This window comes from Coregonus clupeaformis, chromosome 8 (genome assembly GCF_020615455.1).
Source record: "Coregonus clupeaformis isolate EN_2021a chromosome 8, ASM2061545v1, whole genome shotgun sequence".
NCBI classification, from domain to species: Eukaryota; Metazoa; Chordata; class Actinopteri; order Salmoniformes; family Salmonidae; genus Coregonus; species Coregonus clupeaformis.
In genome coordinates, this window is record NC_059199.1 from 34,729,940 (window position 1) to 34,744,643 (window position 14,704).

The window sequence follows — 14,704 nt, forward strand, 5'->3', positions numbered from 1 at the left end:
GGAAGTAGATTAAGGGCCTCATTGCCAAGTAACCCTTTAAACAGCAGCCAGGGGCTATGCAGTGGGGTTACACACACAAGCGGTTGATTTGTTGCACACAGCCTATGCTGACTACACAGTCTGCTGTTCCTAAAAAGGAACTAACCCCAGGACTAGGTCCCGACACAGTAGCAATGGGTATCATTTCCCTTAGCAACTACATGAAAACATACACTGAGTATACATTAAGAACAACTGCTCTTTCCATGACAGACTGACCAGGGGAAATTTAAGATCCCTTATTGATGTCACTTGTTAAATCCACTTCAAATCAGTGTAGATGAAGGGGAGGAGACAGGTTAAAGAAGGATTTTTAAGCCTTGAGACAGGGATTGTGCATGTGTGCCATTCAGAGGGTGAATGGGCAAGACAAAAAATTTAAGTGCCTTTGAACGAGCTATGGTAGTAGATGCCAGGCGCAACGGTTTGTGAACATCAACATTTTAGTCATTTAGCAGACACTCTTATCCAGAGCGACTTACAGTTAGTGAGTGCATACATTTTCATACTGGCCCCCATTGGGAAACGAACCCACAAACCTGGCGTTGCAAGCGCCATGCTCTACCAACTGAGCTACTGGGTTTTTCCTCGCTCAACAGTTTCCCGTGTGTATCAAGAATGGTCCACCACCAAAAGGAAATCCAGCCAACTTGATAAAACTGTGGGAAGCATTGGAGTCAACATGGGCCAGCATCCCTGTGGAACGCTTTTGACACCTTGTAGAGTCCATGCCCCAACGAATTGAGGCTGTTTTGAGGGCAAAAAGGGGTGGGGGGATGGGTGCAAGTCAATATTAGGAAGGTGTTCCCAATGTTTGGTATACTCAGTGTATTTCCCCATTTTCAACATGGAGAAGCCCCGGACCCAGGTCACCCCTAGACCCTTGTTTAGCTATGCTCTAATGAGGGAACTGCAGAGGGAATGCTTACATTGCAGATACAACCATGTCAACATGTAAGGCAACACTTTTGCATACATGCACATTTTGCATAAGTGCACGACGTGACAAGTGCTGTGGCTTAAAAGCAAATACCAAAGAATAACTTTGGCATTTGGTATACCTCCTTGACTTACACCAGCAGCAGAGGAGAGGGAGTTCACCTGCTGTAGGCTAGTCTGGATCAGGTCAAGCAGGTTGTGTGAGGATGATAATGAATCACCCAAGGACTTAGCCCACTTGTCTGTCTGCAGAGGATTAACTGAGCACTAAACAGACATTGTGCACAGTGTTCATAACACACTTTTTCATAATAATAATAATAATTTTTATTTGGGGGGTGCTTATATTTGTCCTGTTACTCACAAGTGTGTAATGGAAATGTGTTTTATGCATATCCCAACTCGCCGAGACACTCGCAGGGAGTTGGGTCACAGCCAGGGTCACTATTGTCTAGCGGCCCTGGAGCAATTAGGGTCAAGCGCCTTGTTCAAGGGCACAGCGACAGATTCTTCACCTTGTCAGCTTTGGGATTTGAACTAGCGACCTTTCAATTACTGGCCCAACGCTTTAACCTTGAGGCTACCTGCAACCACGTTTATTGATGTTGTTTATATATAGAATTTCTCAAAATCCAATGGTTAAAGAGCATAAGACTTTACAAGGCTGATATTCTGAGTTTAAAAAAAAGCTTTTCAAAGCTAGTCAGATTAGGCTTGCATTTCAAGGGTTGTCTTTTCAACTTGGACGGCAGGATGTTAAACCTTGTTAAATGAAATAGAGGAACACTCCTTTTTATGGGTAGAAAAAAAAAGAACAAGAAAGAAATTCTGCGAGCTCACCACTATAAATTACCAGGAATTCAGCTCAAAAAATACTTTTTACATGTCATGAGTTTCCACATGTTCACACCCAATTCCATCCCTGCTCCTTTTAATTGGCAATGGTGAAACTTTTTTTTGTCAACTGCATAACCTACCAATTACACACAGTGAACATACACCACACTTGATTTACCTTATATAATATGCCATCTGTTGGTTGGTTGATACAAACGAATATTTGCTATGGTTATTTCAAATGTATTTAGACTCAAATTCAACACTTTCAAATTGTCAACTCGCATAACATAATTTGACATTACATTAATAAAATATTTTTTAAAAACAAATGCTATTTTTTTGATTAGCTAAGACATTGAAAACAATAATTACAACCTTTGATTGTCGTATACACTTAAAAAAAGATTGCTACACCAAGGAATTACAAAAGCTAAAATACCTGTCTTTAAAACATGTATTTACTTTAAAAACCCTATACTACTGCAATTGTACATATGTTGATTAAAACCATAAAATCTATTAAAGTTATAAAAGGCATTAATAGCCTGTAAATACATCAGCTCCCATTACTACCTCAACATAGCTGAAGAAAGGGGAACAGTCAGTATGACTTGTTAGTATCTTTGGCACTTTAAATCCCCACATACAATAAGAAAATGTCTGAGTATTCTCTCTAGAAGTCTACATTGAGCCACTGTTTCCAACAGTAGTCACCACCTTCCATGTCTTGGACATAGGTTATCAGATAGCAGTATATTGTTCTTTCCATGTTTTATACTATACCGGTCAATGTTTTTGTTCCCATGGCCAATGACTCCACAAGTAATTAGAATACTATAACTACGTCCGCAGGGAGGATAACTCAAGGCCATCTCGTTTTGTCTATTCAGTGTTATCAGGCCTCTTACGGTCTCTCAGTAAGTTGCTTCGTCCATGTTGTCGTCACTGTCCCCTCCAAACTCCTCTCCATTTTCAAAGTAAGACATGATGTAGTCGGTATCCTGGAACACAGATGAGAAGCAGCATTTCCGTTAGGAAAAAACTTGTGCCGGTCAAATGTAAGACCAGATTTTAATTTGCCAGAGTGCCTGCCCACTGCCGATTGACACCACATGTGGAATCGAGTCAATTGCAAATTATTATTGAGCTATGCAAGGAGGAATGATAGCCTACCAAGTGAACAATGGCTCCATGCACATCTCCCCCGGTCCACTGGCTTGTCAACATCATCTTTTTCAGTGTCGCTTCATTTTCCCACTTGTCTGTGCCTCCTTGGTATAGTAGCTAGCTAGTTTGATTTGCGCTGTTTTTAGCATGTTTGACATAGCTATTCAACCATACATTAGAGGAAGAAGGCATCTTACTTCATCTAAATACTCCTCCTTTGTGAACTTCTATGAGATTTCTGTCAGTACACTTTTGGGGAGATTAATCTAGCAAAACATCAAAGAACACTTATGGCCTGCGTAAATACAGCTGTGTCTGTCACAAACTCAATGGCACGGGAAACTTTGAAGGCCGGACCCATTTGATAGAATGTGGCAAATTCGCTAGCTAGAGTGCTAGCTCAAGACAGACAGGAACAGTCGACAGATGACTGAAAGACAACCTGAACCAATCTCCATCCATTGCCATGGTGACTTATAGAATATATGTATTTTCATCAGGATATTTTATGTTGGCCAATGTGTCCGGCAATGTTTTTATTTTCGTTTATCGACCAAAAGATGGCAATTACCAGCTAACGGACTTCTGATGAGAAGGTAGGGATTTTATATAGTGTTTGAGTAGCTATTACGATAAATGAGCGCTGTTAGCATTTAACTGCCATTTTACACATTTTTTACCACTAAATCCCTGACCATAACAATCAGGTTCAAAGAGGGAACAGGTACAAAATGTGACGGGACTTATCAGTCGCCATTACCCCTTACCTCTTCAAAGTCTTCCTCATAGTCCTCTTCATCTGCCTGTTCTTCTTCCTCGTTCGTCTTCTTTTTCTCCTCGTCCTCCTCTTCCTCTGAATTTACCGCCTCTTCTTTCTTTTCGAGATTCTGAAGTGTGAGTTTCCAAGAAACATCAAAACCAGGGCAGGGTGTATGCAAATGAGCCCCTAATTAGGAGTAACTAAAAGGTTAATATTTCTGATCTCTAGTCTCCTTTCGAAGAAAGGTTAGTTGTTTCTGTAATATCCTACCTCTAGCTTGGTGAGAATCTCCTCTTTTCCCACAAGAGGTTTCTTTGGCCGTTTAACTTGAGTTGTAGGTCCTAGAAGAGAAGAATGGAACATGAAGGTTAGCCCAAAAGTAAGTAAATAAAAAAAGGAGAACTGACATGGCAACAAATGGCGCAGGACAGAAGCACGGCCGTAACTACATGAGGACACTGAGGTCTTCGTAAATATTTTATATTAAAATATAGATATACAGTACCAGTCAAAAGTTTGGACACACCTACTCATTCCAGAGTTTTTCTATTTTCTACTATTTTCTACATAATAATAATAATAGTGAAGACATCAAAACTATGAAATAACACAAGCTTCCGTCCTCCTCTTGGTACATTGACTTCAATACAAAACTTAGGAGGTTCTTGGTTCTCACCCCCTTCCATAGGACTACACAGTAATTTTGACAACTTCCGGAGAATGTCCTCCAACCTATCAGAGCTCTTGAAGCATGAACTGACATGTTGTCCACCCAATCAAAGGATCAGAGAATGAATCTACATTTTACATTTACATTTTTAGTCATTTAGCAGACGTTGTTATCCAGAGTGACTTACAGTTAGTGAGTGCATACATTTTCATCTAGTACTGAAAGCATAAGCTACAGCTAGCTAGCACTGCAGTGCATAAAATATGGTGAGTAGTTGACTCAAAATGAGAGAACGACAATAGTTGAACGGTTTTGAGGAGAAGCAAGAGAGAGAGATGTCATTTTTTCACTTTCACTTACTTAGCTAGCAAATGCAGCTGTCTAGTTTAGTTACTCAAACACCCTGCTCAAACAGAGGGATGCTATGTTAGCTAGCTGGCTATGACTTTCCAACACAACACTGGAACTCTTCCAAGTCAAGGTAAGCTTTTGGTTTTATAAATGTATTGCCACCGGGGCCCGCCGGTGTAACTGCTTACTGACTATACACTGTAACGTTACTGCATGATTGTAGCGGGTTTACTAACGCATTAGTTCTATTAGCTATGCTGACTAGGACGTTACTTTAGCTAATATGGGGACAACGATGTAGGCTGTGTGTAGCGGTTATGACATAGTTTGGCTTGGAAAGGTTTATTTGCCTGTTCACATACAGCTGATGTGTTGTTCATTGAAGTCCACAAAAAACGGAAAAGGTGAGAGGAGGAGAGTGCTGCTATGAAAGAGTGTGCAAGGCGGTATTGGATGTGTCACTCGTTGTCCATGTGTCACTGTCTGTCATCTCAAATGTTTTCATGCTAATGTCCACCCTCATCATAAACGGCACTGACCGCCACATATACAGTACCAGTCAAAAGTTTGGACACACCTACTCATTCAAGGGTTTTTCTTTATTTGTACTATTTTCTACATTGTAGAATAATAGTGAAGACATCAAAACTATGAAATAACACATATGGAATCATGTAGTAACCAAAAAAGTATTAAACAAATCAAAATATATTTTATATTTGAGATTCTTCAAATAGCCACCCTTTGCCTTGATGACAGCTTTGCACACTCTTGGCATTCTCTCAACCAGCTTCATGAGGTAGTCACCTGGAATGCATTTCAATTTACAGGTGTGCCTTCTTAAAAGTTAATTTGTGGAATTTCTTTCCTTCTTAATGCGTTTGAGCCAATCAGTTGTGTTGTGACAAGGTAGGGGGGGTATACAGTTCTAAAAATGTCATACGTTTGTGTTTCGTCGCTGATGCTATGTGTCAGTGTGAATAATTTCTCATATTTCCCCCCTTTCAGGGGTATAATGTTACAATTGTATAGCTAATAGGCTATGAATTTGTAGATCAACTGAGTTAAATTAACCTACAGCAGCCAAGGTGATAATGGCTGGGATCATTTTTGCTGTTCTCCAAATAGCATTTGAACGTTATTTTTATTGTATAGAAATGCAGTAAATGTTTCGGACCTCACTTAAACTCAAAACCTGGTTAGGGCCTGGACAGAAGGGGTTGGAATCGGTTCAATAGTGGCATATGTTTTGCAAGGGATTCAAAAGCCAAAGTAAATAGCTAAGAAAATATGTAAATGAAATTTCACTGATTGAGTATCTGAGAAAGACATCTCTTAATTGAAAACAATACATGGCTTACACAAAGTTTGAATTCCACACACAAGTCCTTGAGACAAAGTACTCACTTTTACCCTGAGGTTTTCTCACTTTAATGCAAAGCTCTTTAGGCAATCTGCTCCAGTCTGAAACATAACCATAAAAAAAGAGAAACACGTTAACATAGAAAAATACGCATGACATAAAACACACCAGAAATGCATCACATTCAAACTGTGGAATAATTACACCCAGCCCAAGACTAAAAGTCAGACTAGTTCAGACCAGAAATGGATTTGTTGTCTGGCACCATCTGCTGGACATATACCAACACTGCATCAAAAGAAACCACTTCAGAAACAGGACTGACTCAGTCTGGCTAGGGGTTGCCACTAAAGAATACTAGCAGTAGGTAAGTGGTACAGGGAACTAAATAGTTCATAAAAGAGACAACTGTTCTGTGATCAGTTGGGTGCAGATTCTAACCCCCAGTATATCCACAAACCAGCCCCAGCCAATCGTCACGCACCTGGGCTCCACTCGATGGTGCTGTCCTTGGGCTCTCCACTCTGGTACTTATCAGAATAGCGATCGACATCTACTAGGGAAACAGCAGCGAGATTATAACTGACAATTTCCTATTCATATAATACCAGCCAGGGAAAACAAGTAGAACACTCAATTGCAAAACCTTCTATACCATACCATTCGTCTGACATAACAGCCATTATAATTGGGTACTTTTACATGCATTCAATAATACGATTATTGTGAATACTCTGATTAATATAATAGTTTGATTTAAACATTTACATGTTTTGCCCTTACATGGACAGCTTATAATCAGGCTACTAATGGGACTTTGAAAAATGTAGAACTTTGCCAATCAAAATAAACATTCTATCACAGAGATGATATAATCTTTGGGAAGCCTATTTGATTATGACAAAGTTTGTATGTGAAAACTACTTCACTTCACTCAAGCCAACAAATGACATAACAAATGCTTGCAACATTATTTAAAAGTTTACCAATAACATTAACCACACATAACTTTGGAAACTAGCTCAATCACAGTTAATAACATTCTATGATTTCTCCACCCCTTAAACTGAGACTCTGCGATATGACGTTGCCACAAGCAGCACCGCAGATGTTGCAGATGAGCGCGATGCAAGACGATGCACTCACCGAGTATCATAGAGTATCAGTGCATGTGCACTTCAATCGCTACATTTACATTTACATTTTAGTCATTTAGCAGACGCTCTTATCCAGAGCGACTTATAGTTAGTGAGTGCATACATAATTTTTTTCATACTGGCCCCCCATGGGAATCGAACCCACAACCCTGGCATTGCAAACGCCATCCCTGCCGGCCAAACCCTCCCCTACCTTGGACGACGCTGGCCAATTGTGCGCCGCCCCATGGGTCTCCCGGTCGCGGCCGGCTACGACAGAGCCTGGATTCGAACCAGGATCTCTAGTGGCACAGTTAGCACTGCGATGCAGTGCCTTAGACCACTGCGCCACTCGCTACAACGTGATAGCTATGGGACCAAAACGGCAGAGCAGTTTTAGTTGTTGTGGAAATCGGCCTTATATTGCCATTTGCTTTGTGCATCGCTTACTCTACCTCTTTTGGGAGCGGCCCGTCTGATGTAGAAGGGCAGTGTCTTGGTGGCGACCCTCATCTCCTGTTTCAGAGCCAGCATGTACTCCACCTCATCTCCTGTCTGCAGGGGCACAGGCTGGGCTGGCATGGGCTGAGGTTAAAGAGAGAGAACAGATCAGGAGACTGGGTTGTTATAGCGCCACAACACTAGCACTAAGCAAACACGTTACTACATTTAAATTACCATACAGTATTTCATAATACTGCAACCCGTTTAATGGATGGTAGGCTATATAATGTGTCTAAACCAGACAGTGTCCATACAAATCATATTGTACATGTACCTCAGAGAGAAAAATGCCTAGAAGAGAAAAACAAAACATTTAGCCATTACGTTACTAGCAATATTATATAACTGTCATTCTTTTAATTTCGTGATGCTCAAGAGCACTATAAGCAATTGTGGCAAGGTGAGTCCAGACTGTGTTACAATGTGCACACTCACAGGGAAGAGGGGTGAGGGCTTAAATGTGGTGGGGGGAAGGCTGTCTCCCCTTCCTATGCCCACGTCCTCCAGGTTGAAGGTCATCTGACCCCTTCCACGACCCCTGCCTCTTCCAGCCATGGGGATGAGTATGTAGCTAAATGCTGAAAGAATCGTGAAAGAAAACAGATAATAGACATTGCCTAACAAACACAAATACACATTGGAACCTATTATTGTGGATATCTAACTAGCATTTGAGAGGGGGCTCCCAACACTAGGCCCCCAATTTACAGATAACTAGTAACTAGCTAGCTAGGTAGCTAGCACTCATTGACCACATGGAAGTCCATACAGAATACGATAGCTAGCTAGCTATCGCATTTCACCCTGGCCCTACTGACTTTTCCGTATGGTCTTGGGTTCTCGAGAGTTAATTTCACACATGATTACACCACATCCTTAGCAAGCAAAAATATCTAGCTTCAGTAGCTAGCTATGAAATTTGAACTGCCGGCCAGTGACCTCTCCAGTGCAGCATTGTGCTTGTTTGCATAGCCAGCTAGCTAGTATTGGCTGGCAAGCAAGCTATATTTCGCTGCTACGGGTCATTCTATGACATTATACTTTTTTACGTACCTACTACGTGTCAGTTGAGTTCGTGAAATATAGAGCCAAGCCCTGCAACGTACAGTATAAAAATCAAGCCCAACAGAATCCAACCCAAATTTCTTGAATAGCTAGCTAACTTAGTAGTAACGTTAGAAATGCTGCAGACTGATGAGTCCAAACCAGATCAACTGGCTGATAGCGATGTAGCCAACGTTAGCTAGCTGACGATTAAGCTTGCAGATTGAGCAGTCTATAATACGTATGCTGCTTTTCCTCGACACATATATAGTTTATTATACTGTAGAATATGACACATGTTTTAGGTGTAAGCCCACACGTGCACAGACTGCCGGATGTTTTCAACTGGAGTCCACGTGTGTTCCGTCGGCAATGAATGTCTCAGGAAACATATTCTGTGCGCAATAGTTCTGCCCTACTGTCTGTACTGATATAACGTTCGAATAATTGTTGCTAATTTAATCTTCCATAATACCATTTCCCCACAAAAATGTGGTAGTGTTTTTGAGCAGTTGTGGTGAGCCACATAATATAAAAAACAAAACAACTCACAACATATTGATGCTCCCCAAAATAGACCTACCAGTGCTGCCACCAGGTCGCGCTATTATTCCTTACGTTTTAAGATTTTGGATTGTTTGACTGTCAGTTGCACAAATGAATGCAGTCAACCGAAATGCGTCTTCAGCATTTAACCCAACCCCTCTTAATCAGGTGTGTTGTGTTTAGTTTGGAGTGCATTTTAGATTTGCATGTAAGCTTTGTGCTTGTGTTGATGTAAAGGTTAGCCTCTTGAATGGCATGTAAATGCCAAATTATTATTTTACACATCTTCCCCTATAGGAACTTCACAGGATTTTTTAAAATGTAGAACACAGTCACACAATCCAGAAGTAAATCGTTCCATCCTTTATTAAACATAGCTTGCAAGAGATAAATATTACAAAGTTATTTCCTCCAAAATTAGCTTATTTTTTCAGTCAATGCATAATCGTTATTAATCAACTGGCAGTATTCAAACAGCATTAATATTTTTTTATTTTATTTTTTCTTTGAAGACAGTTAAATATCAAGTATGTGCAAAAGGTCAGGATTTATATTTGAAATAAAAATTAAACAAAAAATGGCCTTTATTTTCTAGGATAAAAATTAATTTAATATTTTCACCCGTTCCCCAGATGATACAGATTGATAATGACTCCATGTCATTTTTTCTCTCACAAATGTAATTTACAACAACATTATGCAATGTTCAAACTGAGGAATTGCAGTTCATTTTATATGTATAAAAGAAAAACTTCAGCATTTTCACTTCAAATGTAGAAAATTATTTGCAATGAATACCCCCCTCCCTCCCCTTCAAAAAGTTCCCTGTATTTCCAACAATAACGAATATGCCAAGAGTAAATGAAATGATACCAATAAAATAACATAATACATTTGTATAGCCAGGAAATGTGATAAATCCTCCATAAGAATAACATCACGATTAGTAAACCCCATAACTACAACACTGTCTTGATGGGCAGCTTTATCTGCCTTAGAATGTTTTAGACATAACCCTATTGTTGAACTCACTTATTTGGCAGTCAGTTTGAATATTGTCAGTTTGATAACTCCATGAAAATTCCCCCAAAACAGATGTTGACCAGAACAAAGGCGATAAGGGCAAGATTTCTCTAATCTCCAACAGCTCCTAGCACACTAGATTTTAAAAAGGTAAAAACAAATACATGTATATTTTCCAATGGAAAACATGAGCATTGCAACATGCCATATTTTCATATTCATAGAAATATGGAAGAAAGAAAAGGAAATGTAATTTTTATACCTGTCATTTCAGACATGGGTAGCCCTGTAGTTCAATACAGAAATTGAAATCAGCAAAACACAGAGCTATGTTTCAGAGTGAGATCTGTAGATTTGATGACGACTCTGGGGTAATACTGTCTGTCAGTGGTTTGATCCATGCCACATCCTCACAAATGAAGTCTGCATGGGTTCATCCAAAGTAAGAAATACACTGAACAGTGTTGAGTTTCTAACAGAACATACATACAACAAACATACGTGAACCTGACATTATTCTTCACGCTCGAAGCCTGTGGAATGGATTCAAACTCCATCAGAACAATGATCACTTTTCCAGCAAACACTACTCACTACAAAAAAAAACATACATTCAAGAAGAAAATGTGTCTAAAAGAAAGAATAATAATCCCATACATTTTGCACATTTGTTACACAATAATACACAGAGATCACAAAACGAAATGACAAGCTTCACTATATTCATGGCTTTTTGTTTGCTTTTCTACACAATATACCATTTTATTTTTTTATCGAAGGGAGAAAAAAAGCTTATGTACAATAAGTCATTATTACTTCTGACCTAGCAAATATCATGGAATTTTTATTTCAGTCAATAAAATGTTTTGTTTGATTAAATTGGATTTTTTTTTCTTGAAAACGTAAAACATTACAAACAAAACAACAAAAATTACTTAATTGAGACATCAGAAATAGGACAATTAAAAACCCTAAAACATTAGATAATTCAAAAAAAGATTGTGGTTGAAATTACAAAGGTGTGTGGATGCGTCTATTACAGCCTGCAAGAGAGAACAAGAGAGAGAAATGAGCTTCAATATACAAGTCCAGCTTCATAGCAAAAGGACATAGAAAAACGAGACAGCCGAATCAAACATATGAGGGGGTGGGAAAGAAAATGTACCCCGACATAAAAAAATAAAAATGTCATGACATCCTATTCTAACCAACCACAAAAGAGGGAATTGATTGACAATTGTATAAGCAACAAAAAACAAATCTCTTCTGAATGTAAACTTCCATTCACATCTACATATTGCACCTGCCAATCAAACCAAAGGTAGTTTCATAAATTACTTGGTGTGTGTTCAGTATAAATAACTTACGAGAACTAGGAAAGGGGACTTGAGATTTCATAGGCCGCCGCATGAGTGCACTTGACTTGATACACCAAATCTGTGTATCTAGTGGGCAGAGCTTGCACCCAATTTAAACCTAGTCTGCTTTAGGACTAAATGTAAGCCCCTGTCATGTCAGGCCTGCTAAACTGCGTACACCCAATGATAGTAGAGTGTTAACTATCATGAGATTGATCCAATCAGTTGATTACCCCATTTCAAATAATCCATCTTGATTGGTTCAGCTCCTCATAGCTTCCACTCAAACAGTGTTTGTAATGCCATAATCTCTCAGCCAAACCTTACAGGTTGTCAGTGCGTAAGAGGGTGACAAACCCCAAACTCCACAACTCTTTCTTGAGGCCAGTGAACAATACAGGTGGGACATTTTTAAGTGCCAATATTATTGCAGTGTTGCCATGGATCTTTCCATGGTCCTTTGGCTTTACTTAAGTATTTCTATGGCCATCAGGATGGTGATGTGCCCTAACCCCTGATTCTACAACCTACTTGACCAAATACTGACATAATACGCTGTTGAGCCAATGGCCTTCCAGAGCACATTTTTTACGTCATTCAACGGTTGACCTAAACTCCTGATACAGTGAGACGTAAAATTTAAAATATGGTTTATAGCAGTTATAGCCGTAAATAATTCAACAATCTTCTAAAAGCCTGAAATAAAGACTGAAACCTGTGACGCTGAACCTAGCACAAACTAAAAGTCCTGTCTGATCTTCCCAACACTAGCCATAAACCCCCTATAGCTTCTACATGGATGCACTTGTAAATACTTAGTTCCTATGCCAGCCAGACAAACTCCAAATTAATTGAAGATCTGCTGGTCTACCTCTCTCTGAGTAATACTGCACATTGTCTGAACACTGCTTTAATGTATTTTATGACCTGTAGCAAACTTGGCTTAGCGAGTCTAGGCGACTTCAAAACCAAACCGAAAAACAAACAAACACAGAAAGTGCTGCTGGTGAAATGTGCGTGGCAGTGGTAACAGTGTTGACAGGTGTGAGAGACCATGCTCACATGACCGATGTCCCAAAGGTCAATGAGGGGCAAAAATTGACAAAAACTATTTGGTGTCACTGCCAGCGTTAACGAACCTGTTCAAATAATTGAAAAAGGTAACCAATTGAATGTCGTCTGATACAGTCCACATGAACACTCTGGACAATGGTCCCTCTCCCGACTCTCTCGTAGACAATCAGATGACATCCGCACCTTGGGGGACCTGTGAATTGTAACATTCTAATTATCTTTTTAAACTTTTTTTATTTATTTTATTCATAATAAGAAAAGTGCTCCTCGAGAATGAGGCATCTCGTGTGCATTGCCTGAACACGATGATTGATCAACGTCTCTCCCATTTTAAAGATAAATCCATATCAGTCTCCTTTCTCTCAAGCTTGCCATCGATACGTAATCCATATAGATATTTGAATAGTTTCAATCTGTTCACTACTTTTTGATAATTATCGTCTCCTGGGGCAAGTACCTCTGAGATACGCAGCCTTTTCTACAGAGACGCCGCAAAAAAACGAAAATGACAATCAAGAAACCCTACAACAAGAAAACAAAAAACGTGCCCCATGCCACCGCCACCTCAAGTCCTCACCATTTCCATCACGGTACCACAAGGAACAGTTGGGTTTAGAAAAGGTTGAAGTCTCTGGACTTGAGGCATTGAGGGGCAATGAGGGATCTTGGGGGCAGCTTTCATGACCCCATTTTGAGGCCAGTGCCGAGCACCGAGATGGGACGATATGCCAGAATCCAAAATGGCTGCCACGCTCCTCCTCTCTGCAGGCCATGGCCTCCGCTGGTGACACGGCATGGATTTTTTTCCCAACCGCAAACACCAGTGGACTTTCCTGTGCTTAGTTCATTGATTTGTTTATCTATCCGCACCTTAGTGTGCACTTTGTGGATCCTGTCCTTGTTCTCGCTCCCATTAATACTGTGTCAAACTAAAATATTAATAGTGCTTCCTGGTTATGATCCATCATCTTTGCTGGTCCACTCAAAGCAGGGCAGTCAGTCATTGGACCAGTGTCCAGTTGGATCTGGTTCATTCCACATTATCTCCCTCTTACATAGCGGTATGCCCATCTATTTTGCTGCTTTAAAAATCTTGAAAATGAAAGAACCGTACATTTGGAGTGTAACAGGGGAGTAGCTAAAATAAAATTATGTGAAAAGAAAAACAAAGATATCCTAAAGCAACCCTGCAACAGTACCCCCTACCTCCCCCCAAAATAAATAAAAATAAGGGTATGAACTGAAAGTGAGGCGCTCTACGAGGCATAAGAATAGAAAAGCTTAAGAGTAATAGTAACTGAATCGGTAACAGTAATCATAATAATAATAATAATAGTAACAACAGCAATAATAGTAGTAGAAATTATTTGAGAGTCTTCGAAATAATTTTGCTATAGTAAGAAAGTCGAGAAGATGCACTGACAGTTTGGTTGTCTTTTGTCTGGCTGATTGTGTCGTTTCTCAGGCTGATTGTGTAGTTTCTCATGGGTTAGTTTAGGTAGGCACACGGACAGGCACTGCATGCAATGGGGTTGGGGAGGTGGTAAAGTCTTTTTTTTTTTTTTTTAGGGCATGGTGGTGGGGGGTGCGGAAGGTGGCCCTTGGGGTGGGGATTGGGAGGGTGGGGACAAGGAGGGGGGGGTTCATTTCTGTCCGTTGATGGACTGTGATATGGAGCGTGGCGGGATCATGTCCAATAGGTACTCCCTCTGACGGTCTGCTAAGCTGGAGCCTTTGTTGGCCCCGACCCCTCCTTGGTTCAGGTAGGCAATGTTCAACCCTGAGAGAGAAGGAGAAAGAGAGAAATCAAGAATAATAGAGAGAAAGAGACCGAGAGAGTTCAAACAAGAGGTTGAGAGAACAAGGAAAGTTAAAAGGACAGGAAGAAAC

General features: G+C 40.1%; 2 protein-coding genes across 6 annotated transcripts in view; both read right to left on the bottom strand.

Moving 5' to 3' along the window:
* Positions 1–1,545: 1,545 nt before the first annotated feature.
* Positions 1,546–9,161, bottom strand: LOC121585445 (DNA-directed RNA polymerase III subunit RPC7-like). 4 transcript variants are annotated; one of them, XM_045222370.1, is made up of 8 exons: positions 8,823–9,161; positions 8,205–8,347; positions 7,721–7,850; positions 6,614–6,682; positions 6,174–6,230; positions 4,016–4,086; positions 3,753–3,872; positions 1,546–2,819 (listed from the first exon to the last, which is right to left on the bottom strand). In XM_045222370.1, the coding sequence occupies exons 2-8, from the start codon at positions 8,322–8,324 to the stop codon at positions 2,733–2,735; spliced, it is 654 nt and encodes a 217-aa protein (XP_045078305.1). In that variant the 5' UTR covers positions 8,325–8,347; positions 8,823–9,161; the 3' UTR covers positions 1,546–2,732. The 4 variants fall into 4 exon arrangements, with proteins under 4 accessions (XP_045078305.1, XP_045078308.1, XP_045078307.1 ...); XM_045222373.1 differs by having other exon boundaries at positions 6,614–6,685; XM_045222372.1 differs by lacking the exon at positions 8,823–9,161 and adding an exon at positions 8,044–8,060 and having other exon boundaries at positions 6,614–6,685; positions 8,205–8,295.
* Positions 9,162–9,707: 546 nt separating this feature from the next.
* The window catches only part of LOC123491397 (transcriptional repressor p66-beta-like), a 54,318-nt gene continuing 49,321 nt past the window's right edge, over positions 9,708–14,704 (bottom strand). For both annotated transcript variants that reach the window (XM_045221980.1, XM_045221979.1), the window contains exon 11: positions 9,708–14,594. In XM_045221980.1, the coding sequence (XP_045077915.1) occupies positions 14,458–14,594 (137 nt within the window). In that variant the 3' untranslated portion in view covers positions 9,708–14,457. The remainder of the gene's footprint in view (positions 14,595–14,704) is intronic.

Excerpts from the sequence above, each read along its gene's own strand:
- LOC121585445 (XM_045222373.1), bottom strand. The coding sequence starts at position 8,324 with ATGGCTGGAAGAGGCAGGGGTCGTGGAAGGGGTCAGATGACCTTCAAC. Across the intron at positions 6,686-7,720 it reads ACGGGCCGCTCCCAAAAGAG|TAGATGTCGATCGCTATTCT; the intron begins GTAGAGTAAGCG and ends CTGTTTCCCTAG. Across the intron at positions 6,231-6,613 it reads CACCATCGAGTGGAGCCCAG|ACTGGAGCAGATTGCCTAAA; the intron begins GTGCGTGACGAT and ends GTTATGTTTCAG.